Source organism: Poecilia reticulata, chromosome 14, assembly GCF_904066995.2.
Source record: "Poecilia reticulata chromosome 14, P_reticulata-male-v2, whole genome shotgun sequence".
Taxonomy (NCBI): Eukaryota; Metazoa; Chordata; class Actinopteri; order Cyprinodontiformes; family Poeciliidae; genus Poecilia; species Poecilia reticulata.
The window spans coordinates 18,735,937-18,762,854 of record NC_088843.1 but is presented as its reverse complement, the minus strand read 5'-3'; the positions used below and the strand labels follow the sequence as shown (position 1 = coordinate 18,762,854).

Below are 26,918 nucleotides of genomic sequence, written 5' to 3'. Positions count from 1 at the left end.
AACATTAAAGAAACCTAGGTGGTAAGGTTTAACAATTTAGGTTTATTGCTTGGGTTTTGACAAAGAAGTAAGAATCAATCTCTGTCTCTCGAAACTCAGGAACTAAAGAAACATACTTAGTAACATCAAAGGGTCTAATAGAAGAGGGCCCAACAGAACTAGTAGGGCTCTCACTGGCTGTTTGAACTGGATATCTGGCCTTGTACTCGAGCTCTAGCTTATAGCTTTTTCAGCCTCAATTTCCAACCATTTCACTTCAAGCTGGTATTGCCTGAGTTGTGCCTTCTCCTCAGCCTCAACTTGCAATCTGGCGAGATAAACCTTCACGCGAGCGTCAACTTTGGACTCAACAGATCCAGAGGAAGCCGAGAGGGGATCAAACCTAGGAAGTGTGACAGGAGTCTGAATCCCACCAACCACCTTCATGTCCCCCTCTGGTGGTCTCTCTGCAAGGTTTGAGGGGCCAGCAGATTCTTTCTCTGCAGCAGGCACAGCAGCAGTTGGTAGAGCAGATGAGACCAGACTCTGTGAAGGCAAAGACAATAAGTTCAATTCAACCAGTTTGTTCACAATTAGATCCCTTAATTCCTTCTTAAGAAGTTGCTTGGAATAAGAAATGGAAGAGTAACTTGCAATTTCAGCCAAGTCAGCTTTACGACAACATTCAAGTTGCTCAAGAGAAGGCTGTTCCAAGAACTGGTCAATATTAAATTGAGCCATTTTTGAACAAACAGCGCAAACTGTACAGAGGCACCTTCAAGTGGCAAAACCAAACAAATTTCCCCAAACTGTAGCCACGGGATTGTATTAAATAGATCCTAAATAGAGCCTCTTTAAAAAGAGGCTGGTGCTTGGCCAGCCTCTTTTTAAAGAGGCTGGTGTTATTTACAGTGAACATTGATTGACAATGGGGACCCTCGTCGGGTCAATCTGTGTTGCTTCCTAAGTGGACAGTTTGATTTCACAGAAGTTTGATTTACTTGGAGTTATATTGTGTTGTTTAAGTGATCCCTTTATTTTTTTGAGCTGTATAATACACTGGGGGAAACCCTGGACTGTACACTAAAGGACAACTCAAAACTTTTATTGTTAAATGTTACTTTTATTTCTTTGTTAAATACATATTCACATAGTTTCAACATAAAAAACAGCAATCTAACAGCTGCAGCAGAAAAGAGCAAAATATTACAGCTAAAACTAGAGAAAAAAGCAAATAATTGAAAATAACTGTGTAATCAATGCATGAAAATTAGTTTGTGGTGAATCTTGCAGTTTTTTAAAGTACAAATGCATTTTATTTCATTTGAAAAGATTTTAATTACCGTATTTTCCGCACTATAAGGCGCTGGCGAAGGCCTAATGCAATCGCAGGATTTCTTCTTATTTTTCCGTCACTTCGCGGGGCTGTTTGGGGCCTTTTAATATATTCAAAAACTCGCCGAACTTCACCCAAAATTGTTCCCCGACGAAAATTTTCGGATTCTGGTGGAATCCGAAGTGGGCGTGGCCAAACTGCTCTACAGCGCTACCTAACGTGCGTTGGGGGAAACCGTAGGTCGAAGAGATCTGAAAATATGTATGTAGGTAGATCTCCCCAAATCAAGAAAAAAAGTATCTTGGACGTACCCTCTAAAATGCTCCGGGAGGCGGCCATTTTGGGTCACAAGTCAAATTCTGGCCATTTTACTCACGTCAAACTTTAACAAACTCCTCCTAGGGATTTTGACCTATCATCTTCATTTTTGGTCAGGATGCAGTTAAGGGGTGGGGCATTAAAAGTGATCAAAATGGTGAGTTTTCGTACATGTCGAGGGGGCGTTCCTGGGCGCCCAAGAAAATTAACCGCTACAACTTTCACATAGGTCAATTGGCACCAAATTTGGTATGAGGGATCCTGGTTGGATGCCCGACGATCCTATGTTGTCATAGTCTGACCTCACCTAAGCCCCGGCCCCTCAGAACAGGAAGTGACTTTTTTTTTTACTTGGAAATATACAACTCTGGCTCTCTTGACCTAATCAATATGATCTTGTGTCGGATGACTGATAAGTTGGTCTCAATTGCTTTAAAGCGCCAAGAGTTTCCAGTGGAGGCCATGGCGGTGCGGCGAAGTCACAGGTCACACCGCCGCCATACGTTTGGCTCTAGATTCCACGTTTCAGTCCAGCTGCACCAAACTCGTTGAGATCGGTCCTTGTCCACCCCCCACAGGAATCCAGTGGAAAATTTGGTGGGCGTGGCCTAATTCCCCCACAGCGCCCCTAGAATATTTTGAAAAAAAAATCAGCGCCCAGCCATGCTTTATCCCACATTTATGAAACTTGGTACACGTGTAACTTGTCAGAACCTACAAAAAACAGTCTTCTGGAGCCATGATCCAAACCCAACAGGAAGTAAGCCATTTTGGATCAAAGTCGCCCTTTTGTCCATTTCATTGATGTCGTATCTGAGTGAACTCATCCTAGAGCTTTCGAGATCCAGGCTTCAAACTCAGTCAGCAGTCTTGAGGCATTGAGGGTCAAAAGTTATCAAAGGAATTTCCCTATGTCAAAGCATGTGGGCGTGGCCAAGCCTCAAATTTGGCCGTTCGCCATGAAACAGCAAGGCTGGGGGAACTGCGCCAGAGCATCAGCGGTGGCAAGAGAGTGGTGGTGCTGGAATCCCCGCGGTGGCAAATAGGCCTTTGGCGCGCTTTGCTGCGAGGGCCTCTAACGCCGCTTGCAGCTTTAATTGATTTAAAAACTACAAAAAAAGAAAAAACAATCTCTCTCTATTGTAAAGAATACAAATCAATCCCTCAAATCCAATCTTGTGAGAATGTTCTGGAAGGGAGTCCATGTCCGGTCAAACTCTGTTAATGCAAATAGTCAGTGGACCATAAAGCCTCTTCATCTATCAGCATCAGTACTGGCTCTCCTCAGGGCTGTGTGCCGAGTCCTCTGCTCTTCATATTCTACACACAACATACAGTTTGACACAAACAAGATGTTAATACATCATAGTTTATCATTATTGTTTTTTTATACAGAATATGCCAGAAAAAAATAAAGCATCTGTGAAGGAAAATGTGTCATGGTTACACATCTCTATGTATCCAAAAGTGAGGATCCAAATGATATTTAACAAACAACAATTCTAAGCATTATGAACATGAAACACCTCCAGTCTTTCATTCTAGTTTTTAAAATAAAATCAATTCTAAAGAGAACCTCAACATAGGACATGTATGGAAAATATTTCTACAGCTTTTCACAAGTGTGAATCCTCATGTGACTAATTAAATTCTGTTTTCGACTAAAACCTTTTCCACAGTTCCCACATGAAAATGGCTTTTCACCAGTGTGAATCCTCATGTGACTAGTTAAAAACTGTTTTTGACTAAAGCTTTTTCCACAGTTCCCACATGAAAACGGCTTTTCACCAGTGTGAATCCTCAAGTGACTGGTTAAATCCTGTTTTTGACTAAAGCTTTTTCCACAGTTACCACATGAAAATGGCTTTTCACCAGTGTGAATCCTCATGTGCCTAGTTAAATCCGGTTTTTGAGTAAAACCTTTCCCACAGTTCCCACATGAAAATGGCTTTTCACCAGTGTGAATCATCATGTGCCTAGTTAAATGGTGTTTTTGACTAAAGCTTTTTCCACAGTTCCCACATGAAAACGGCTTTTCACCAGTGTGAATCCTCATGTGACTAGTTAAATTCAGTTTTTGACTAAAACCTTTTCCACAATTCCCACATGAAAACAGCTTTTCACCAGTGTGAATCCTCATGTGACCAGTTAAAAGACGTTTTTGACTGAAGCATTTTCCACAGTTCCCACATGAAAACGGCTTTTCACCAGTGTGAATCCTCATGTGACCAGTTAAACGCTGTTTTTGACTAAAACCTTTTCCACAGTTCCCACATGAAAACAGCTTTTCTCCAGTGTGAATCATCATGTGACTAGTTAATTCCGGTTTTCGACTAAAGCTTTTTCCACAGTTACCACAAGAAAACGGCTTTTCACCAGTGTGAATCCTCATGTGCCTAGTTAAATCCGGTTTTCGACTAAAACCTTTTCCACAGTTCACACATGAAAATGGCTTTTCACCAGTGTGAATCCTCATGTGACTACTTAAAATCCTTTTTTGACTAAAGCTTTTTCCACAGTTCCCACATGAAAACGGCTTTTCACCAGTGTGAATCCTCATGTGACTAGTTAAATCCGGTTTTCGAATAAAACGTTTTCCACAGTTCACACATGAAAACGGCTTTTCACCAGTGTGAATCCTCATGTGACTCGTTAAATCCGGTTTTTGACTAAAACCTTTTCCACAGTTCCCACATGAAAATGGCTTTTCACCAGTGTGAATACTCATGTGACTTCTTAAAGTCCTTTTTTGACTAAAGCTTTTTCCACAGTTCCCACATGAAAACGGCTTTTCACCAGTGTGAATCCTCATGTGACTAGTTAAATGTTGTTTTCGACTAAAACCTTTTCCACAGTTCCCACATGAAAACGGCTTTTCACCAGTGTGAATCCTCATGTGACTAGTTAAATGTTGTTTTCGACTAAAACCTTTTCCACAGTTCCCACATGAAAATGGCTTTTCACCAGTGTGAATCCTCATGTGACTAGTTAAATGCTGTTTGTGATTAAAACTTTTCTCACAGTTCCCACATGAGAACGGCTTTTCACCAGTGTGAATCATCACGTGACTAGTTAAAAGCCGTTTTTGACTAAAACTTTTTCCACAGTTCACACATGAAAACGGCTTTTCACCAGTGTGAATCCTCATGTGAGCATCAAAAACAGATTTGAAAGGGAAATGTTTTTTACAGATGACACACGAGAAAGTCTTGCATCTTTTCTTATTTTGGTTCTCAGCTTCAGCAGCTTCCTGGAAGATGATTTGGTTTCTGTTTGGTACTGATACAGTTTGGTTTATTTGCTCATCAACAGGAACCACCATATCAGTCTCCTGTATTAATTCAGTCTGTTCTCCACCCTGACTGCAGTAAACTTCCTGTTCTTGTTTCACTTGCAGAGGTTCTAACTCCTCCTGGTCCACAGTGGATCTCCTCTCCTCGTTACAAACGTTGCACTTCAGGGAATCTGGAGAAGAAAACAGAGGAAATGAGAAATGATTAACTTTACTGAAGTAAATGGGAGAAAACCTTCGTCGTTTAAGACGGAAATGGAAAAAAAAAGAAGACACTTGAAAATTCAATAGCGTAGACAGAGATACAGATCAGTCGACATCTCCAGCTGACGTCTGGAGAATTCTCAAATTAATGAATTTTAAAAACAGATTTTATTTATTACAAGATTAATTGCAGTAGGGATTATTGTTAATATTTAACAGTAAACTATATTTCAAGATATTTATTTGGAGCTATTGTTTATTTTTATTACTTTGACTTATATTAAAATTTTATTTTAGTCCACTTTATATTTTTGGGGTTTATTTACAAACATGAGTTCATTTGAAGGTTGATAGTTTAGTTTTTGTTCCTTTTTTATTTACTTTTATAAGTTAGACAGGAAGAACTGTGGGTCAATTTTCTGTAAGTATAGGAACTGGTATTGGACCAGCATGCATTGGGTTGGGCCTGTGGGTTTTGACCAGAGCAGGAGAGGAAACAATGAAAAGTAGTGATGGTGAGATGAAGCTTCATGAAGCACTGAGGAACTCCATCCAATCATTGGACTCATGAGCCGATGCACCGCGGTGCTTCATATGCTCTATTGTGACATCAAGGGGACAATATATGTGAAATAGGCAACTTGAAAACAACATGAAGCCTTACAATGAATAAACAAGTAAAACATGTTTGTGATTGATTCTGATACATAAATTCTGATTAATCGTTTTGTATGAAACAACGGCTGGATCAAAAAGAAAACAATAGAAGAGAGGGTTGTGATTGGCTTGTTACTATGTCACCAGGGACAACGATTTATTATTAAAAAATAATAAACTGTGCTTTGGTTCAGGTGAGTTCTCCGTTTTATACACTTCATAAAAGTGTGTCACCGCCTTTGGATGTTTCCCAACAGAGAGAAGAGAGACTTGATTGGACTATAGGTGTGAATCCTTGATTTTTATGCACCAAGGATTCTGTGGGGCCCAACACTGACGGTCATGCCATTTTAATGCATGAAATGTAGTCTCAGTTCTGGGTTGGGGAAGAAACACCCAGATGATCTCCTGGATCACAGACATCTCCTGCTGTTACATGATTCTGTGGAAGTTTCTCCCTTTCCTGCATAGTGGTCACTATACTGGACAGCTTTCTAAAAGCCATTTTCTTGTGCTTCTTGTGGATTTTTATGTTTTAAATGACCACTGAAGTGGACACTAATGCATCATAAAATACACCAACTACTGGCCATCAGCTGCAAATGCAAGAAATTATTTTTGTTAAATCCAATATGGCTGACAAGACAAAAAAGCATGCCAACCGACTCTGTCCCTCCTTCTACTTTAGACGATGCTGGCAGGTAAAAACCAAAAATAGTGTGACATCAGATCACTGCTAAAGTACAACTGATGTATTTTTCAAATAACTTTGTATTTGGAGGAAATTACAATTGATCACCTAAAAAAATAGCTTTTTTTTAACAAAATTTTTTTTCCTACCTTGTTTTTATCCCTTAAGAAAGTAAAAAATACAAAAAAAAAAATCCTGACACAAAGGATCAAAATTCATGCATGAAAGAAAGGGTCATATGAGAGCAGGAGACCAATCTCATGATAAGATCATGCAGACACATGATCTTATCATCAGTCACAATCTAAAGCACATTATAAAATTTTCTATTACACTACTAACACCGCTATTTTTAGTTTATGTTGCTTGCTTTACAAAACTTGCGCTGCATTGTTTATATTTCTCCTGTTTTAAAAAGTAAGAGTTAGTACAGTGGTTCTTAACCTGGGTTTGATCGAACCCCAGGGGTTCGGTGAGTCGGTCTCAGGGGTTCGGCGGAGCCTCTGCCACGGAGGTAAAGACACACTTGTGTAAAGTCGTGGTGACGCGCCGCTTTGCCATCACTTGCTGCAGAGGATCACGTTACATTGCTTAACCCATAGACATCAATACGTACACGCCTCATGGAGCGCTGAGTCGTACGTAAAAGCGTCCACAGTCTTCTAATGCCCCTTTTCCACCGGCCAACCCGGTTCGGCTCGGCCCGGCTCTGTTTCGGAGTGACCGCGTTTCCACCGGCCCTTCTAGGCTCTGTAGCAGGGTACCGCCTCCTCTGTGCTGTGCTTCGTTACATGCGACCTAATGCGAGTTGTTTTTGTGATACAAAAGAAGAAGAGAGCTGAGCAATTTTTTTATAGTCTTAATTATAATTAAGGTTACAGGTTTTGGACACATTTTCTCACTTTCTTACATTGAATATTCTGCAGGAAGACAGATAAACAGGGAGTGGATAGAATGATTATGTATAAACTAGAAACCAACAAACATGATTTGTATTTTGGGTTCTTGTTAATAGCTGCCCTGATGATAATGTCAAAATGTTTGGTTTGCTGAATAATGTATTCAGTTTTGGATGGCTTCATTGGTAATCTGCAATGTTAAGTTCAATGAAATATGTGCGAAGCTTGCGTCACCTACCAAACCTGGGCTGGCCCTGCTCTGAAGCAGGACCCAAAAAAGCAGCGCCAGCCCCGTTGAAAAACCTGGTGGAAACACAAGGAAAGCGAGCGGAGCCGAGCCGGGCGTGCCGGTGCAAAAGGGGCATAAGTGGCAGCAGAGCGATCGGAGCTCCTCAAGTTCTGTGCTATGTGGACCTGTTTCAAACGTTTTACGAAACAAACTGGATTCATTAGGATTACCTTCCCCAGGTAAGGATGAAAGATCAGAATTACTTGACTTTGCAGCCAGAAATTCGCTTCTAAACAACCAGAAAATATTTCCTATGTAGCTAAATTGGCCCAAAATAACCACTGACTGTTAGCGTAGCAGCTAACGTTTTCATACTGTTTTCTAATGAGAGAGCTGATGAAAAACCGCTGTTAGAGGAGAAGTTAATTAAAAACCAGAGGATTTTGTGAGGAAAGATCAGTCAGGATCAGAGCTGGAGCTGCTGTTCTTCAGTCTCTGTTTCCAGCTCAGCTTCACCATGTCGGTATTTAGCTATAAAGATGCTACGAGTCAGAGCCCAACATGCTGAAAATGTCTTTTTCTGAATGTGAAAGAAACGTATATCGTATGTATTTTCTATTACACTTTTGGATAATTTCTCTTTTATTCTTGGCTTTAGCCTGTGAACCAGGACGTCTCAGAAGTCATTGGAGTTCTCCCAGTGTGACCAGCAGACTGAAGCCTGTGGCCAGTGTTCCCAGTATAATAAATGTTTTATTCTTTCACTTTTTGTGTATTTTTCAACATCTCAATCTGAAGTATTAGTGTATTAATACAGCTTATGTAATGAGATAAAAATAATTTACTCTGTTAGAATTATTTTCACTCTTTGTTGTCAATAGCAGAGTTGACATACTGTAATAAATATTTATTCTCTGGGAAAAAAAGTAAGAAAAATATGTAGTTTAATGTTTGACAATGATTGATTTATAAATCAAAAGTCATTTCTCAATAACGTATAAAAAATAAATACAGGAAAATTTAGTTTTCCTTAATGTACATTTAACATTTCTTGTCTTGAAATGTTAAATGTACATTAAATTATGGAATTACGTAAATATATTCTTTAATAAAACACTGTAAAAGTGTGTCTGTTCATCAATTTCAATATAAAATTTATCAGAATAATTTATAATCAAACTAAAACATTGTGCTCTTTTTTCATAAATGCCCCAAAACAATTAAATAATCACATCAAAAGTTATAAACGCTCTCTTTAGTAATTTCTTTGATTGCCAAATATATTAATGTGTGTGAGAAAAAGTGTCAATGGCAGGTATTAACTTAAAATACTTTGTAGAACGGCACTTTATAAAGTTTGGTCCATTCACTTGTATTACCTTACTGGCACATATTCCACATTCAATATGGCGGACGCTGTTACGTATTGCAGCAACGGGCCGACCCGCTCCATGAGGCGTCTACGTATTAATGTCTATGGCTTAGCCCAGTGGTCCCCAAACTTTTTCCTGTGAGGGTCACATAACTTTTCCCTTCTCTGGTGGGGGGCCGGAGTCAGTTTGTAACAGAAAAAGTGTTACACGTTTATCACCTGCGCTGCCGGAAATGGTTGACGGGGATGGGGGTGGGACGCGTTTCTCGATTGATTTTTACCCAGAAAGCACATGGGCAAAAACCGTTGGTGAAACGGTCGCTGGGACTGACTAGTATATAATTCATTTAGGGAAAACTGGAATGCGGCGTTCATAACAAACACGTGTGTTCATCTGCTCAACCGCTAGCAAACAACCGTACTGATACCAACATCACCACTTTTAAAAAATCTTTTATCACACAAGAACTGCTCTAATTCCAAGAGCAGAGTGCTGTAGCTAGTCTAGGTGTTGTAGCTTTGGAATTAGAGCAGTTCTCGTGTGATAAAAAAATGTAAAGAAAGTGGTGATATTGCCCTTTTTTGAAGTTTCACAAATCCCAAACATGGTTTCAAATATTCTTCTATTAGAGCAAAAAAAAAAAAATCCAGCGCATGTTTGAAGAGTCTAGGTGTTGTAGTTTTTAAATTAGAGCGGATCTTGTGTGATCCAGATGCAAAAGAATTTTGAAAATCGAATTTTACCGAGTTTTCAAAAATCAGAAAAAGGTGTCACAAATCCCAAACATGGTTTTATTCATTCAGCTTGAAGCGGAGAATAATCCAGTCCAAGTTTCAAGTCTCTAGTCTCTAGGTGTAGTGGTTTTTAAACTAGAGTCGATAAAAGATGCGGAAGGTAGTGAAAATGTACCTTTAGCTATTGGAAGCTAGAAATGGAAACCAACTTCAGCTTCGTCATATGAAACTGGTGGGTTCGATACCTCAAAAAAGGTTAAGAACCACTGAGTTAGTAGTTAAAGGAGAGCCAAAAAAGGACATTTTCTCTCTACATAAATAAGCCATTCTCACTGCATAATTGTGATGTCTGCTTTCATTTACCTGTTAAAACATTTATACGAGAAAAGAACATCTACTAAAATGATCCTCACACCGAAAGCTTCAGACATTTAGACCTTAACCTTCATCCTAACGCTGGTGTTTCCTACCTATCCGGTGTAAGATTATCTGGGGAGTCCGGGAGAAACCAAGCAGTCTGCGCTGATCATCCATCTCTTCCTCCGACATGACGGTGATTTATTTAAGCTCTGAATGTTTCTTCAGCAGCAGTAAACTGGTTGTAGATAAACTCGTTTAAGCTGGACTGAAGATATTTTTTTAGAGAAACACTGGAACATTCAACAAAACGGACCATATGCTGTTCTCTTTGTCTTCTTCTTTCTCCTTCTCTTTCTCTCCTTCTTCTTTGTGATTTTATGACTGTAGGCATTCATGTCTTGCATTACCGCCACCTTGTGGATCATACGATCATCACATCTAAAGATTTCCCATGCAGTGCCAGTTCTCTTTGAAAAACGTAAAATATTTTCTTCCATTTTATCTTAATAAAACAAATACAATATTTGTGTTCCAGTTTTCCACAAATCCAAAGTTAATATTGTCTTCTGATTCGTATCTCCTATATCCCGCAACATGTTTCACAGTTTCTTTACTACACCAGATAAGAACCTTTCCCACAACAATGTGAGGATAAATTCTGGAAAGGGACTGATGTTACAGGTTGTCTTTCACTTTAACTGCAGAAAGCTAAATTTGAGTAACCTCACTCAGGCCTGTTTAATACCAGTCACATATTCTTAAGAAATACACGACACGTACAAATGAGAAAAAGAATCTATGAGTTTAACTCTTATAGATTCAGTTTTTTTTTTTTGAATGAATGAATGAAGGAAATCACAACCATGTAGTAAGCACTGGCTAGTAGACAGGGGTTTTCCCCCCCTCATGACTGCCCCCTACACAAATGTGGAGAGTACGGGAGGGCCTCTAGTGGGTTGCTGGATAATAAGAATAAGTACTCTAGAATTTATAAACTAATAGGAGTTTCTCTGGCTCTCTGGTTTGTTCTAACCAATAAGAATAAGAGTAAGTAGGACAAAATGACACCATCCGGAAGGATCTGGCACATATATATGCAGGCTAAGGCACAGACACGGAGCCAATGAAAGGCGGTCACAATTACAAAGTGCGTTTATCTGTTGATTTGGAGTGTGAATGCAATTAGTCTGTGAACCCTGTACAGCCAGTTCTCCCAGGAACCAGTCTCTGATATGATGGTCTTATCTACGAGCAAGTCCTTGGAGGTGCTCTGCTCCACAGTGGCACGGACGTCGTCAGGAAGGGATCGAGGTCTGAGGGAGCATTATGTTTACAAATCATTCAGGAGATGTGAGATATGGGAGCCAGTTCAGATAAAGACAAAATGCTTTAGATTGGGTTAACTTTAAACTTTTAATCTGCCCTAAAGTCTCACTGGTACATCTCTGTTGATTCCAATCATCAAAATTAGTATAGCTGTTCCCGCCTGGTAAACTAGCAACTTCTACAAGATCGATACCATCTCTCTGGTGAGCTCTAGGACTGTCAGAGTACAGATTATTTAGTTTGCATATTATATTGCCCTTAAATAATCATTAGATTTAGAAGATGGGCATACCCAACTACCTGATGCAATAGTTCACTCCTCCCTTAAGCAAAGGAAATGAGGAAAGGGAGGGTCAGTGGACAGCACTGGAGTTGAGAATTTTTTCATTCGGTGTCACCAATAGAAAGAGAAAAGGGCAGGAAGAAAAGATAAAGCCGATCAATTAAAATGAGATCGATAATTTTCATTTATCATGCAATTAATTGATTTGTTTATCGCGACAGGCCTAATACTAAAAAAAGAATTACAGACAGGTGATTACTGAAAGGAGTTTTATTTTATAATCTCAAGTTAAGAAGCTGAATACTTGCACAATTAGTAAATGAATTATTCTTGCGAACTACAGCTTGTGCAAATTTTCATTGCTTACATTTGAGCAGAAAATCAGTCAAACATCTGATCAATTTTAATTCAACAAAGAAGATTATTTTGACAGAATTGACGGGGAAATCACAAAAGACAATAGGACATGCAGAAGGGAATTTATTTCCTTAATTTTTATAAAATAATACCATTTGGGGGGCCTTGAAAAATATTTAATGACTTAAAACTTTAATCAATTATCTTCGATTAAAACCTCTACTCACTTGTCCCATGACGCAGGTTAATGTTTCGCAGCGACCACATTCAAAGTGGTGCTACAGTCCACCTCCATCTTGCCCACGGTTGACAGAGCTCAGCTATTCCTGCTAGTATATTTTTTAACCACTTGTCTAAACTGAATTTCAGCTGAAAAAACCCTCACAAAAAACATCACCTGGTCAGATGTGATGTTGTTCACTGTGTTGTTTTTAAGGTATTGTTATTTCCTAAAACTACAACTTAAAATCCTTGCTTCATGACTTCATTGTCTTTAATCAACTCACCACATTTGTTCAGTTTTAATTTACCTCTATAATTCAATTTATGTAACGTATTTTCATTTTGGGCCATATTAAAAATCTGAATGTTCTTAAAGGGGCGGTTGTGCCAGATAAAACCCAAAATCAATACATTTTGCTCTTGGTGAAGGTAGATGCTTTTTTTCCTCTGCTCCCTCCGTGCCCTGCTTCCTCTGGTTTTGTCTTCTCTTTTTCTCTATTTTCGGAGCCTTTCTTTGCACATCCTCCAAATCTACAAATTATGGATCTGGTCTCTCAATACAATTGATCAAATTTTCTCGACGAGAAACTTGGGCACAGGAGAGCCCTCTTGTCCTGTGGGGTAACACCCGGTTATATCTACACATAACTGTAGATATTTTAGTTAAATGTTTGCGGCTGAAAATGACAGGGAAAAAAACATTTAGGCTTTTTGCTTCAGTGTTTTTTATGGAACATATTTGGTAAGTTACTGAATGCAAAGCTGGAAAGTGAGACTGAGTTAACAGTGAGGAGCCCAGGTGTCAGATGTGAAAAGTATCAGATCAAACTGTTGCACTGATGAAGAGAGTTGTTCAAAAAGAACAAAACTTGTTTTTTAGATTATATTTTTGTTGGTCAAACTGCTGTATTGAGTTTAAAACGGTCGAGTCCTATTTTATGAGCTGTTTTCTACGTTGGTTTTAGAAAGAGGTAGAACCAGTTCAATTACCAGTCAATTTATATCATTGCATTTTGACCAATAAATGCATTGATATTGGTCAAATATCATTGACCAATATCATTGGTCAATGATATTGACCAATCTGATATGGTCACATATCAGATTCTGATATGTGACCAATAACACATATCAGAATCTGTTAGCCTGTCTGTGCTACCAGAGTATGTAGCTTGCTAGTAGTGAGGCAAATACTAAAGTGAGTGTTCATCCTGGGATGACGGTCATTATGCTACATGGATGCATAACTTTAATCTGATTATTGGATTGTCAATAGTAACGTGTTAGAATACTTGTTACTGAAACAAGGGTTAGATTAGAGTAACGCATTACTGATGTGTTGATGGCGTAATAGTTTATGACATTTCTGCTGAAGCTATTTACTGATCTGTCAGGTTTCCGATATGCGTCGCCCCCAATGACAGACTCGTTCCTACGCCCTTGGGTCAAAGGATTGTTTATTTTAGGGGGTGACATCCAGTCACCGGAAAAAACAATCATTTATTAGGGTCATAAATCAGTCCAACAATTAAATTTTGTCATAAGGGTGTTTATATGTCTCTCTGAGGAAACCTGTATGTGTGCCATGGAGGTGTGCTGGTTTTTATAGCACTGTAAAAAAAACAAAAAAACAGCACCAGACCCTCTATAGTGTAAATCCAGCAGTTAAATGGGTTAAAACTGAAAAGTTTCCACAAAATATTTCTTTGTAAACAAAGAAGTGGGCTGCTGAAGGTATTGCCTAGTTTTCTTTCACAAAAAACTAACCTGCTGCCTGTCTCCGGCTGTCTCCGGCTGTCAACGGGCGAGAGGCGGAGTTCACCCTGGACAGGTCGCCTGTCCAGAAGGTTTTTGTGGTCCCAAAAACCTTCTTTACCATTTTGACCTGCAGGGAAAAAAGTTGAGGAAATCACTGCCATAGTGTGATTAATCCCTATAATCCTTGTATGTCGACTGTAAATATGTTTTTCTTTTTAACAATCTATGACACCTTCTCATTTCTTTTTTTTTAAATATGCAAAAGATGGGGAAGCGATCATCCTGAAGTCAAATTCATTAAAATTACTTTAGAAAGCTTATATAAACTAAGACACATGCATTTTTTTTTCACACTGAAATCAGAATAAAACTTTTACGGTTTTTTTTAGGTCAATTAAGACTATCAAAATTTGCTCTATTTGCTAAATGGAAGAATAATGAAAGAGAAGATTTTTGAGGCAATTTTATTATATTCCTCACAGTCAAAATGTTAAAAACATTAAAATTAATATGCCCTGTACACTTAGGGACATCTGATGTCATTTCTTTAGAGGCTTATAATAGGTTTTTTGAAAACACTGTTTTGGATTACTGGAGTGGGAAAATGATCTCAGCTTCTCCAATGTAAAGATATTCTGTCGCTCACTGTTGCACTCTAACAACAACAACAAAAAAAGCTCAGATGATTTATTCTTGATTTATTCAGTTTTCCCCCCTGGCCTGGCCCTCCAAAAACGAGGGGAAAAACGTTTAACATCACATAGTGATTATTCCATCCCAGTCTCAGGTTATCATCATCATCATCATCATCATCTGAGTCACATGGCGACCAAACATGGCCTGTTGTTTATTGTCCTGTTGTTACGGGAGCTTTGACTCCATCCAAGGCCAACGTTTGACAGTGACGGCTCGCTGCATCTATTGGATTATAGGAGGGATTTAAAACCAGGATTAAGCTCTGGACGGGAGACGGCGTGGGGGCTGCGTGGCTCTTGCATCACAGGGGTGTGTGTGTGTGTGTGTTTGTGTGCGGGGAGAAGTTTGCTTCGAGGTTACGGAGCGCAGCTCGGTCGCTTTTGGCCGTCGTCTCCGGCCCCTGACTGTGGAACATGAACCTGTTCTGCTTCATGCTGGTAAGGCTGAGCTTCTGAAGTGTTTGAAATGTTTTGAGTTAGTCGGTCGGGAGAATCTGTTGGACTCCTGCGAACTTTTGAAGAGAGCCGGTCAGCTGAGGACTCTACGAGGAGCGCTGGGGACGTCGTTGGTGTTGGAAAGAAGATTCGGTTGATTCCTGAGAAGCGTTCTTCTCTTGCTGTACATAGTTAGGGATTCATGAAAACATGTTTATAGTTGTACAGACTTAACGTTAAGGAATGGAAGTTTAACATTTTATTGAATTCTGATTATGTATTTATGTATTTGTATTGATCAAAACATCAAATCAACCTTAAAAAAAACAACAACAAAAGTTTAAACAAAACCCTGAAGGGATTCTACTGGACTGGTAAAGCTGCGACACATTCATTGTTACACGATTTATAATTAAAGATTAGAAATGACTTGCTGCGATTTCTATCACAGGACTTGACGATAACAGATGAAGCAGTTATTTTTCTTTCTGCTTAAAGTAGGGAATGCACAGATTTTTGAAATGAGTTTTGTAACGAAAGTTGTCCAAAGAGCAACCCTGGCTTTGTAATCGGCTCCTTGTTTGAGAAATTGACATCCAGCAGCTTTCTCCTGTCTTGATTCTGAACATCGATGGCTCTGGGATTACTTTTTTTTTTTGTCACCTTTAGACACGACAGGTCACTTCTTCAGGAACTAGTTTGGATTTTTAGAATTGAGGTTTTGTGAAATTATTACCAGAACTAACTATAACCATAACTTACAGTGGCGGAAAGCTAACAGCCCTGACTGGACTGACTAGAACAATTCAAACTGTTTGCGGATATCAAACGTCTGTAGTTTTCCCAAGTGACTCAGAGACTCCCTTTTACTAAGCAAAGCATCGCCGGTTGAGACTGCTTCCTGTTCATCTTAACAAATAGTTTGAAATCCCATAAAGTTGTTTATTTTGGTTCAGCATGTTATTTGTGCTGAAAACATGAGATATGGTAAACTCATGTTAAGGTAACTATCATAAAAGGGAATTACATTACAACTTTACATTTGAACGGCGTGTAACTCAGTAGACGTGTCAGTCTACGTTAGATTGCATATAATCAGAGCACCCAACTGTCCAAGAGCCAACAAAGACAGTTTGTATTTGAATAGTTGTCAATTTTTCAGATGACGAGGACATAAAATCTGCTTGTTTTGTTTCCGTAGGATGGCTCCACTGAGAGCATCTATGAACCAGCCAACAGCCAGACAAACAAGGACGTCTCGCCCAAGTGTCAGTGCAGTTCTGGGCATCTACGATGCAAACCTGAGTGGGGCGGCTCAGACCCGTCCATCAGCTCTGTAAGTCCGTCTCCCTTCTGTCTTCCCACCACAATAAGCAGACACCGACACTGACGTTGAACTCTTAAGTAATTAATCCAGTTTTATTAAGCGTAGCCCAACACTGTGGAACGTAAAAGTCTCTGTGACACGGTCTAGTGAGAAATTATACAAACTGAGTGACTGGTTTGGGCTTTCAGCTCAATGTTTAAGACGATGCTTTATTTTTTCAAGGACAAACATCAGACAAGGACCAAACCTACAGAGGAAAGCAGAAGGTACTTCATCTGAGCTTATTAACGCTTCTTTTTATTCCCCAATCAATGAGTTGATTAATTAATTACTATTTGCCATTTTAGATCATGTAAGCCAATGGAGGATGAAACCTTTGGTGAGTACAAAATAATAAAAGACTGCATTCTTAAAAAAAAAAAAACATGCTATGCTAGTTGGATGATGTTGCTAACCCAGACAAAATATCAGAATCAGAAAACCTTCAGCAAATCAGATCTGATCTGTGATTATTAATTAATGCATCAAAAGTTACAAAGGAAACTATTATTTAGCGTATAAATAAAAGACACAGTAATAAAAACCAGACAAAGGTTGCGGACTTGATGCATAAGGAGACTATTTTTTTAGTTTCTTCCTTTAGACTCACCCAGAGTTTGGTAATAATGCCCTCAGCTGCTTTTCATTTGCTATGAGTTGCATTTAAAAGGCTTGTTTTATAAAGTGTGTGTGTTTGGCCTTAATTTGACCTCAAACAGTTTCCTCTGTTTTCTGAAGCTTGCAGTGAGAGCAGCGCGTCAACAAGACATGTCCAAATCAGGGAGCCGGCCTCAGAAAGAACAAGGACAGATCCACCAGCTCAGGTAGAACCCGCCCAGAACAAATCTCACTTTAACATAAAATGAACTTTTACTTTACATTTTCCAAGCAAACAGTCTCACATTTGGATCCCAAGCGTGGCGCAGAGCATTTGAGTGCTTCCTTGCTGTTGGCGTGACTAAACAATGACCTTTTCTGCTCAAATGACAACTTTGCAAAGCTGTGCAGACGCCAGAGCGTTGTGTAATCCTGGATCCACGCGGCTGTGAGCGTCCGTCACGCTCGTAGAGAACTGTGACACCTCCACGCATGGGCACCCGGTCGATCCACGTGAAAGAAATGGTGGAGGTCATAAGCATTACATAGAGTCGTCACCTGACAAAATCACACTTTGCGTAGCCTGGTTGCTTCGCTCCAAAACAGTCGATGGAAACACGCTTAATTCGCATTTCACTTTTATAAAGTTCACCCAAAATTCTCGTCAAGATCGGATGGAAACATAGTGTCTTCATCTCGTTCAAATGGTGAATCGACTGAAACGAATTTAATTGCAACTGTGTCCGTCATTTATCATCAACTCTTGTGAAGTGTTGTTGGGTTTGTGGTGCGAGTTTCCAACATGTCTGAGCCGAACGGATGCTTTGTTTGTAACTGCAGCCCGGTGACTCTGCTGAAACCACGGGACGACTGAAAAAGCTTCAAAAACTGGTTCACATCAAGAACGGCCATCAGACTGACGGCGTCAAAGACTCGAGCGCAACCAAGAAACACGGTGAGTCACTGCAGGTTCGTCTCTGTTCTGTGATCCCAGTCAAAGTGGTGAATAATAATAATTTCTGCTTATATTCAGATTGCTTGGCAGGGGTGAGACACAACGGCACGGTGCTGACCTGCATCGGCTTTTCGAGGAGGACGGAGAAGAGCTCCAGTAAAGCCGCTGCAGCGCCACACCCGCTTCAGCCGCGTCAGAACGCCAGGAGTCTCCCCGGAGGCCCGACCGAAGGAGGGTTCTGGAGCCCAAGGACGGGGTGTCGGAGGCGGAAGACGTTCGAGTGTCCGCACGCTCGCCACCGGACTCCTGGGGAACCGTGCGCCCACGACGGCGACGTCCCGTCCCCGCCCTGGAGCTTGGAGTGGGATCGGTTTGAGAGTCTGATCCGGGAGCTGGACCGGAAGCAGTCGGACCTGTCTCTGTCCCGGATGATCCGGTCACTCACGGATCTGCAGCTGTCACAAAGCAACGTAAGATGAGGACGCACGACACCATCTTCTGACAAAAAAGTTATTTTTTCATTATGTTGGGTAAGGGCGATTTAATTTAAATTAAAAATTTTTTCCATGAATATTTGAGAAGCTCTTGAATCTCCCATGGCAACCACTCAGCTGTGCAAAAATGCCTCTGAGCTGCAGTTTCCAAGCTTCCCTCTCCCACATCTCCCCCACTCAGCTCCTTCAGACTAGCCAGTAGCAATTGGCAAACGCCTGGTGGAACTGTTCATCTGCTGAGCTCATTATAGGAGCTGCTTCTCAGTGCAAAGCCGATAAAAATGTTGTTAAAATGTTAATAGAGAAGCGATGTCATGACGACTTCCTGAAGGCAAAGTGTCAGAAAGAGCAGAGGCCTCATTTTTCTCAAATTTCTTTTGTCATATTTGACATACGTCGCGTTTGTGTAACAGTTGAAGTTAGCATAGCTACTTGATTGTGCTGTAAAATGTAACATCGGATAATTTTACACAATGGGCGTCATGCCAGCAGAAAACGGCGCATGCAAACATCTGGTTTCAAGGGACGAGAAAAATAAAAATTCATTATTTTGAAGATGAGCGCAGATGTTCGGTCCCCTCCCCCCCCCCCCCACGACCACCTTCCTGTCTATTGTTGCATGGCTAACGGGGTTTAACCTAATTCTGCGTCGTCGTCACAGACAGGGAATGAACACGGCCTGTTTATGTTGCGGGGTTATACCGAGAATTAAAAAAAAAAAACATGTCCATCTGTCACCGCAGCACACATATTTAATCCCTCTATTACCCAAACAGTTGGTTCCGCTCCAGTGATTTGTTGCCATCGGACAACACGGGGCTCAAGCGAATCCAGGATAATGGCTCCGGAATCCCAAACTCCTCAATCCCGCCTTAAAAAGTGCAACCAGGAAATCAACTTGCTGAAAAGTAAAATCCGTTGCCGGTGTTCTGTCAGATAGCCATGCGTTGTCAGATTGTCATACGCGTATGACAATCTGATGGCTATATCTGTCGGATCATCATACGTTGTCAGATCGCGATACACGTAGGACAAACTGACAGCTATTTCTGTCAGACAATTGTACGCTATGATCACCATATTTTATATTTAATCATCTTTATTAAGTCAGTGTTAGACCGTCATACAGCTGCTAATGTAATAACACTTTATTATTAGCTACTGTATGACATCCTGATTTCTCAGTTAACCTGTCTGATTGTCATACACTTTATTATTAGCTACTGTATGACTTCCTGATTTATTAGTTAACCTGTCTGATTGTCATACACTTTATTATTAGCTACTGTATGACATCCTGATTTCTCAGTTAACCTGTCTGATTGACATACACTTTATTATTAGCTACTGTATGACATCCTGATTTCTCAGTTAACCTGTCTGATTGACATACACTTTATTATTAGCTACTGTATGACTTCCTGATTTATTAGTTAACCTGTCTGATTGTCATACACTTTATTATTAGCTACTGTATGACTTCCTGATTTCTCAGTTAACCTGTCTGATTGACATACACTTTATTATTAGCTACTGTATGACTTCCTGATTTATTAGTTAACCTGTCTGATTGACATACACTTTATTATTAGCTACTGTATGACATCCTGATTTCTCAGTTAACCTGTCTGATTGACATACACTTTATTATTAGCTACTGTATGACTTCCTGATTTCTCAGTTAACCTGTCTGATTGTCATACACTTTATTATTAGCTACTGTATGACTTCCTGATTTCTGTTAACCTGTCTGATTGTCATACACTTTATTATTAGCTACTGTATGACTTCCTGATTTATTAGTTAACCTGTCTGATTGACATACACTTTATTATTAGCTACTGTATGACATCCTGATTTCTCAGTTAACCTGTCTGATTGACATACACTTTATTATTAGCTACTGTATGACTTCCTGATTTCTCAGTTAACCTGTCTGATTGTCATACACTTTATTATTAGCTACTGTATGACTTCCTGATTTCTGTTAACCTGTCTGATTGTCATACACTTTATTATTAGCTACTGTATGACTTCCTGATTTATTAGTTAACCTGTCTGATTGACATACACTTTATTATTAGCTACTGTATGACATCCTGATTTATTAGTTAACCTGTCTGATTGTCATACACTTTATTATTAGCGACTGTATGACATCCTGATTTCTCAGTTAACCTGTCTGATTGACATACACTTTATTATTAGCTACTGTATGACTTCCTGATTTATTAGTTAACCTGTCTGATTGTCATACACTTTATTATTAGCGACTGTATGACTTCCTGATTTATTAGTTAACCTGTCTGATTGTCATACACTTTATTATTAGCTACTGTATGACTTCCTGATTTCTCAGTTAACCTGTCTGATTGACATACACTTTATTATTAGCTACTGTATGACTTCCTGATTTCTGTTAACCTGTCTGATTGTCATACACTTTATTATTAGCTACTGTATGACATCCTGATTTCTCAGTTAACCTGTCTGATTGACATACACTTTATTATTAGCTACTGTATGACTTCCTGATTTCTGTTAACCTGTCTGATTGTCATACACTTTATTATTAGCTACTGTATGACATCCTGATTTCTCAGTTAACCTGTCTGATTGTCATACACTTTGTTGTTAGCGACTATGTAACTTCTTGATTAATACCAATGACATCAGTTGTATAATGCAATATATTTAATATAGAACATTTTACTTCTGTATTTTTAATAATCCACACTATCACTGGTGGGGTAAAACTGTTTAATTGATGTTACACTTTTCACATTTGAACATGTCACCCATGTCTGTGGCACATTCTTTGTGTGTCCACCTTGAACAGTTGTCACACTGTATCTGTGAAGTGGACAGAAAAAGAAAACAGTTATGAGTTAGCAAGTGTAATGTGTTTGAAGTGTTAAATTGTACAGTTTAATTGTTTACCATGTCAATGATGTTCTCTGTTGCATTATAATGAAGCATGTTGCATGCCACACAGTACTCTTCCACCTTGTCTGGGAACAAATAAAGGCATTTTGAGTGTACTTTACCAAAAATAGTCAAGTACTATCTCTTTATATTCTGTTGACAAGCCATAATGTTCTACTTGTACATAACAGAAAATACTGCAATTTAGTATTTCATATATCTTTGGATTTTTTTAATGCTTTGGACTGTTCCTGCATGGCCTATGGGAAAATTTGTTCTTTTTGGAATGAGAAATTCTGTGATATGCTCCTAAACCATCTTGTGTTTTTGATTGTTAGAATATTAACAAAAACTGATCAACAGGTTTCACACAGACTTCCACAGTTCCCTGAACAGGGGAACTGGTTCTTTATACCCAACATTAATATAATTTTTTGTGTTCTGACCAAAAACTTCTTAGAATCATAGCTGTCCAAAGCTATAAATCTCCGAACATTCACAAAAAAAAAACCTTCTAATCTACATGTTTATGAATGTACATCCAACAATACAATTCTTGAAATACTGCAGAAAACGCAACAGCGAGTTTAAATGCAATTGACAGATCCCAATTTTTATTGACAACACTGGTGGACACCATGTCCTTCCTGGCAACGCATGGTGAACACAGGGACTTCAAGTGACTCAAGAACATCTCCTGTCTTTTATTAATTGAGGCAAAAGTCACACAGATAGTGACTGTTGGCTACATAACCCAGGGGCTGTACTCGGGTATGTGATCTGTGAACCAGAAAAGCCTTCATGTTCCAAAAGCAACCTCAATTTGCAAAATCTTAATATATGTAAATGTGAAGCACATATAAAAACAAACTTAACATGAATGCTTTTCATATACATTAATAAAGATAAAGATTTATTTCGAAGGTGAAACACTGGTTTTGCCCCAGTTTCAGTGTGGGTAATACCCATACCAATACGGTTTCTGCTTGTACAGTCTGGTAGCGTGAAGAAAAAAAACGATAAGGAAAGTTAAAAAAATAAACAAATAATTCAAATTCAACATTTAAGAGTTTTAAGTAATCCTAATAAGTAAACCTATGTGTCGAAGTCCTATCTGGAAAGCCATCACTGTATCCAAGCTAGCAGACGTGTTATCCAACCCAAAAATATCAATGAACTGGGGAACGTGAATTTAAACGGGGCTTGTTTTGTAGTTTACTGCAGCTGCAGCAGCATTAAATTTGATTTATTTACTTACTTTTTATTGGGTCTTGTTTTTTCTTCTCGCGTATGATGAGCTGACGGCTCCTCTCGATATCGCAGACCTCCTGCAGAATGCGCATGCGTGCGCATGCGCACTTACTACATGTATGCTATTCTGACATGTATGGCTATCTGACAGAACACCGGCGGTGTCTCTCGGTTTAAAACGTGCTTTTCTTCCAGGGAAGGCAGGAGACCGCAGAGCTGAAGCTGCAGGGGAGGGAGACGGAGACGGGAAGCGACTCGAAGCACGTCGACGTCTCGCCAGAGAAAACCGGGCCGGCTCTCTTTGTAAGTTATGAATCAAACAAAGGTGAAAGTTTGCTGCAGCTCACGCGTATCTGGGACATCTGGGACGCAGCCGGCAGCTGCACACCTGCAATGCCAAACTCCTTTCTGGACTTCCTGTTTTGTGGGCCTGCGGACACAGATTGTCTCTGTTCTCACAAACTGAACTCATGATGAACTGATACCAGGATGCAGGCATGTCGATACGTCAGCGGTCTCAGACTTCATTCCTCAGTGGTGGGGGGCGCCAGAGTCCTGCAGCTTTTAGTTTTGTTCCTCGTCCTAACATCGGATAACTTTACACAATGGGCGTGTCAAACACAAGGTCAGGGGGCCAAATTTGGCCCACTGCAGCTTTTTTACATGGCAATCTAAACTCCAAATTGTATCAACAAGTTTCTCAGGTTTTTCACAAATCTGCAAAATGCACACAAAATCAACAGTTCCCCGCATTTTTGTCTGATTTTACTGCAAATTTTTCTCAAAATTAGGTTTAAGTGAAATGAGTTTGACGTCCCCGTCCTACACACTTGAATTAAACGCCTGAACTGCCTCAGCGCCATCAGCTAATATTGGAGTCAGATGTGCTGAGGCAGAGAGACGCCTGAAAGCTGCACCGGCCCTTTCACCGGAAAGTGAAAGCTGTCCACAGGTAGTCAGGGATTTCACTCAGAGCAAACCTCTTTGGTGTTGACTATAAAAAGCAAGCCAGCGTTTACAGGATTATGCGTATAGCTTGCCAGAGCAGTTGCGCGTCTCAGAAAAGAACGGGATCTAAACTGCGGCGTCACACGAGGAATTAAACCGCACCTTGGTGCTCCGGCGGAGCTTATCGACTTGCTTTGTTCTGGCTGGGTTTTTTTGTTTGTTTGTTTGTTTTTTAGCTCCAGACGTACGCGGTAGGAGAAGCATGGAGACGACGGGAGCTAAATCACACACACTACAAGGCAGAGCAGATAAGGGGCAAGTTAAAAATGCGACTACTGTTGTTTTTACTCCATAGAGCGGAGACGTGCAGAACGATGAGGCAGCGAAGAGGGACAGGGGGACGTGTGCTAACGGACGCAGACGGTCCAGGAACTCCCTGGAAAGCCTCTACAGCCTGAAGAGTGGACAGAGCTCCTCCAGTAAGACACAACTCAAGAAATCCTTGCTTATACGTGGCTGTACTCTGATCTTGCATAGCGCGGTATTTCTCCGCTACAAGTCATATTCACCCATTCACAGATGCGCTATGTTGTTGGGCAACTTGGCCTTACCACATGTTCAAGTACCCTATGAGCCACAGTCAGTCCTTACTGACATTTCTATCTGTATGTGTGCAGCGACTCTTCTGCTGTGTGCTTCAGGTGGCGTCACCAGTGGGTCAAACTGCTCCAGTAACAGAGAGAGTCTGAGGCTGGAGGACGATCCAATGTTCGCACGGCAGTTCTGCTGCCGAGCGAGAGTTCATACGGAGTTTGTTCCAAGTCCGTACGACATGGAGTCGCTCACGCTCAAGGTACGCGAGTCCCGGAGGAGACCGGAAATAGTTCCTCCAAACGAAACCCGAGTTCACATTGTTGTTGGGTAAAATAAACTTTTTTTCTTCTTTTAGCTACTCATCATTTTATAATGTTAGTGCCTCATCAAAAGTATACCTGGAGTGTTGCCTTGACTCTCTCATGCTTGTTTGACTCAACTCCTTCAGACTAGACAGCAGCAATTAGCAAACACCTGGTTAAGCATTTGCTGAGGTCATTATACGAACTGCTGCATGCTGGTAAAAAGGTTATTGGAGGAGCAACGTTGTGATGACTTCCTGGAGGCGGAGTTTCAGAAAGAGCGATAGATTCTTAAAGAGACAGAGGCCCAATTTCACGGCATTAAATTGCAAAGTCAAATTTCTTTAAATTATATTTAATATACACAGCATTTTTATAACAACTCAAGGTAACATTGTTACTTGATTGCTCTATAACTTGACTCTATGTGACAAGAAAATACATAATGCTGCCCTTTTAAGAAAGAGCTAAAGGATTAAACACAAAATCTCTCTCAGTATTTTGGCATGCAACAGATGGAAATAATTTTGATTGCATAAATGATTTAAGCCGTAACTTTACAACTATTACTTGAGGGATTTTAATAAAAATTGACGTACTGAAACTGAAACTGGTTTGCAGGTGGGAGATGTGATCGACGTCATCGCCAAGCCCCCCATGGGGACATGGACCGGCTCGCTGAACGGCCGAACGGGAAACTTCAAGTTCATCTACGTGGACGTGCTCACACACACCTCTAGCACGGCCCTGCACGAAGCGAGCCAGAAGTCAACGGTGCAGGAGGCGTTGAGGCGCCTCGGGTTGGAGGTGCAGCTCTCCCTCTACGACGCGACGCCTCCGTGTTCGTCGGAAAGACTCTAAACGGTGCTTTCTTCCTCATCAGGAACACGCCTCGTCCCTGCAGCGCGGCGGTTACCAAACAGTGGATGACCTGAGGAAGCTGAGGGAGAGCGACCTGATGGAGCTGAACGTGACTCAGCCGGAGCACAGGGAACGTCTGCTGGCCGCCGTCGGCTCCCTGCAGCTACTGCACAGTAAGCGCCGGACCGGGGTATAGCTCAGAGAGCAGTCCTTGAAATACTCCTGTTTGTTCAGAAGTCACTGAATGGCTCAGCGCCAAAATACGGTGAAGATCTGCTGCTGTCGTGTCGACCTTCCAGACCTCTCAGGAGAAGCAGCATTCATTCTGTGTACCACAGATCTGGAATCAACTTCCAGGAAACTAGAAAACAGCTGAAACATTTTTTTTTAAATCTAGACTAAAACTCCACCTGTTTACAGCTGTCTGAACCACCATTAATGTAACATTGATCAACAGATTGGATGTGCACTGATGAGTTTGACGATTGTTCACTGTGCGATGTGTTCATTATGGTTTCATGTCAAGCAGTTTCAACTTCAACTCGTTGCTCAGTAAACTTGATTTGAGCATCGTTCATTGTGAATGCAAATATTCTGAAACAAAACAAATACTGGGGTTTTAGAAAGGGAATCGGGACGAGAGGCATTCCGGCGTAAGCAGAGGTGAAAGTTAACAAGACGACCTCTGAGAGCGTTTCTGAGAGTAGAGAGGATAAAATGAGGCCAGACAGGCTCTTCCTCCAATCACAGCAGTGATTTCGTCTCATCCACCCGCCTCTCGGATCACACGCTCCATCCAACCAAACCTGCTTCCCTGCCTTCTAGCCGACAGCCTGGCGGAGGACGAATCCAGTCCGGAACCGGAGCGGTCCAGTGAAGACGCGAAGGGAGACGTGAAGAGCCGTCCCAGAGACTCGGGCTGCGTCATGACGGAGGACACGCAGCCTCATTTTCTCTCTGGATACGCTGCACAGCCGGACGTCAAAGTGCCATGAGGTTGGAATCGCTGCATTTTGCTAATGATCAAGTTCTCACACACGAACTGCCGTTTTTGTTTTTCCTTTTCAGACGAGCTTGTTCTGTAACGTGATGCGTTTTCTGAAATAAAGATTTGATGAACACGTTTTCTCACTGATATCATTACGGGTGACCTTCTGTGGAGAGTTTACGAGCAGTCAGCATCTTACCCTCTGTGGCTTTACTTAATGGTTTAAAATTTTTAAGCGCAGCGTCTGTAGTCAATCAAATTTTGCTTAAAAACTGTAGATAAAATAAGCAAGATTTTAAATTCAAAGACCCTTTTGCGGTTAAAATATTGAATGGACGCATGAGCTCAACAAATATGTTTTTTTTTATCTGTTATTTATGTTATGCAAAGTTCTTTTTCTCTTTTTTGGCCTCTGATTACTTCTTACTTGAGTATTTGGTCCATGTGACAAAAACATTTAGATACCTCTGAGCTGCGGTATATTTTTGT

At 40.5% G+C, this 26,918-nt stretch overlaps 2 protein-coding genes and 1 long non-coding RNA gene across 4 annotated transcripts; 1 reads left to right on the top strand and 2 right to left on the bottom strand.

Moving 5' to 3' along the window:
* Nucleotides 1-2,983: 2,983 nt before the first annotated feature.
* Nucleotides 2,984-18,269, bottom strand: LOC103460999 (uncharacterized). Of its 2 annotated transcripts, XM_081615390.1 has the most exons (3): nucleotides 18,185-18,269; nucleotides 14,028-14,145; nucleotides 2,984-5,098 (listed from the first exon to the last, which is right to left on the bottom strand). In XM_081615390.1, exons 1-3 carry the CDS (start codon nucleotides 18,188-18,190, stop codon nucleotides 3,240-3,242), a joined length of 1,983 nt encoding a protein of 660 aa, XP_081471516.1. In that variant the 5' UTR covers nucleotides 18,191-18,269; the 3' UTR covers nucleotides 2,984-3,239. The 2 variants fall into 2 exon arrangements, with proteins under 2 accessions (XP_081471516.1, XP_081471517.1); XM_081615391.1 differs by lacking the exons at nucleotides 14,028-14,145; nucleotides 18,185-18,269 and adding an exon at nucleotides 10,183-10,464.
* On the top strand, nucleotides 15,022-26,562 carry samsn1b (SAM domain, SH3 domain and nuclear localisation signals 1b). The gene is made up of 13 exons (XM_081615394.1): nucleotides 15,022-15,151; nucleotides 16,350-16,484; nucleotides 16,698-16,741; nucleotides 16,823-16,854; nucleotides 17,253-17,338; nucleotides 17,952-18,066; nucleotides 18,145-18,536; nucleotides 22,932-23,039; nucleotides 24,040-24,163; nucleotides 24,386-24,537; nucleotides 25,202-25,387; nucleotides 25,464-25,614; nucleotides 26,267-26,562. Exons 1-13 carry the CDS (start codon nucleotides 15,128-15,130, stop codon nucleotides 26,434-26,436), a joined length of 1,719 nt encoding a protein of 572 aa, XP_081471520.1. The 5' UTR covers nucleotides 15,022-15,127; the 3' UTR covers nucleotides 26,437-26,562.
* Nucleotides 21,073-23,058, bottom strand: LOC145554812 (uncharacterized). The gene is made up of 4 exons (XR_014090820.1): nucleotides 22,744-23,058; nucleotides 21,501-21,571; nucleotides 21,169-21,413; nucleotides 21,073-21,106 (listed from the first exon to the last, which is right to left on the bottom strand). It is a non-coding gene; the product is annotated as an uncharacterized LOC145554812 (long non-coding RNA).
* Nucleotides 26,563-26,918: the final 356 nt, after the last annotated feature.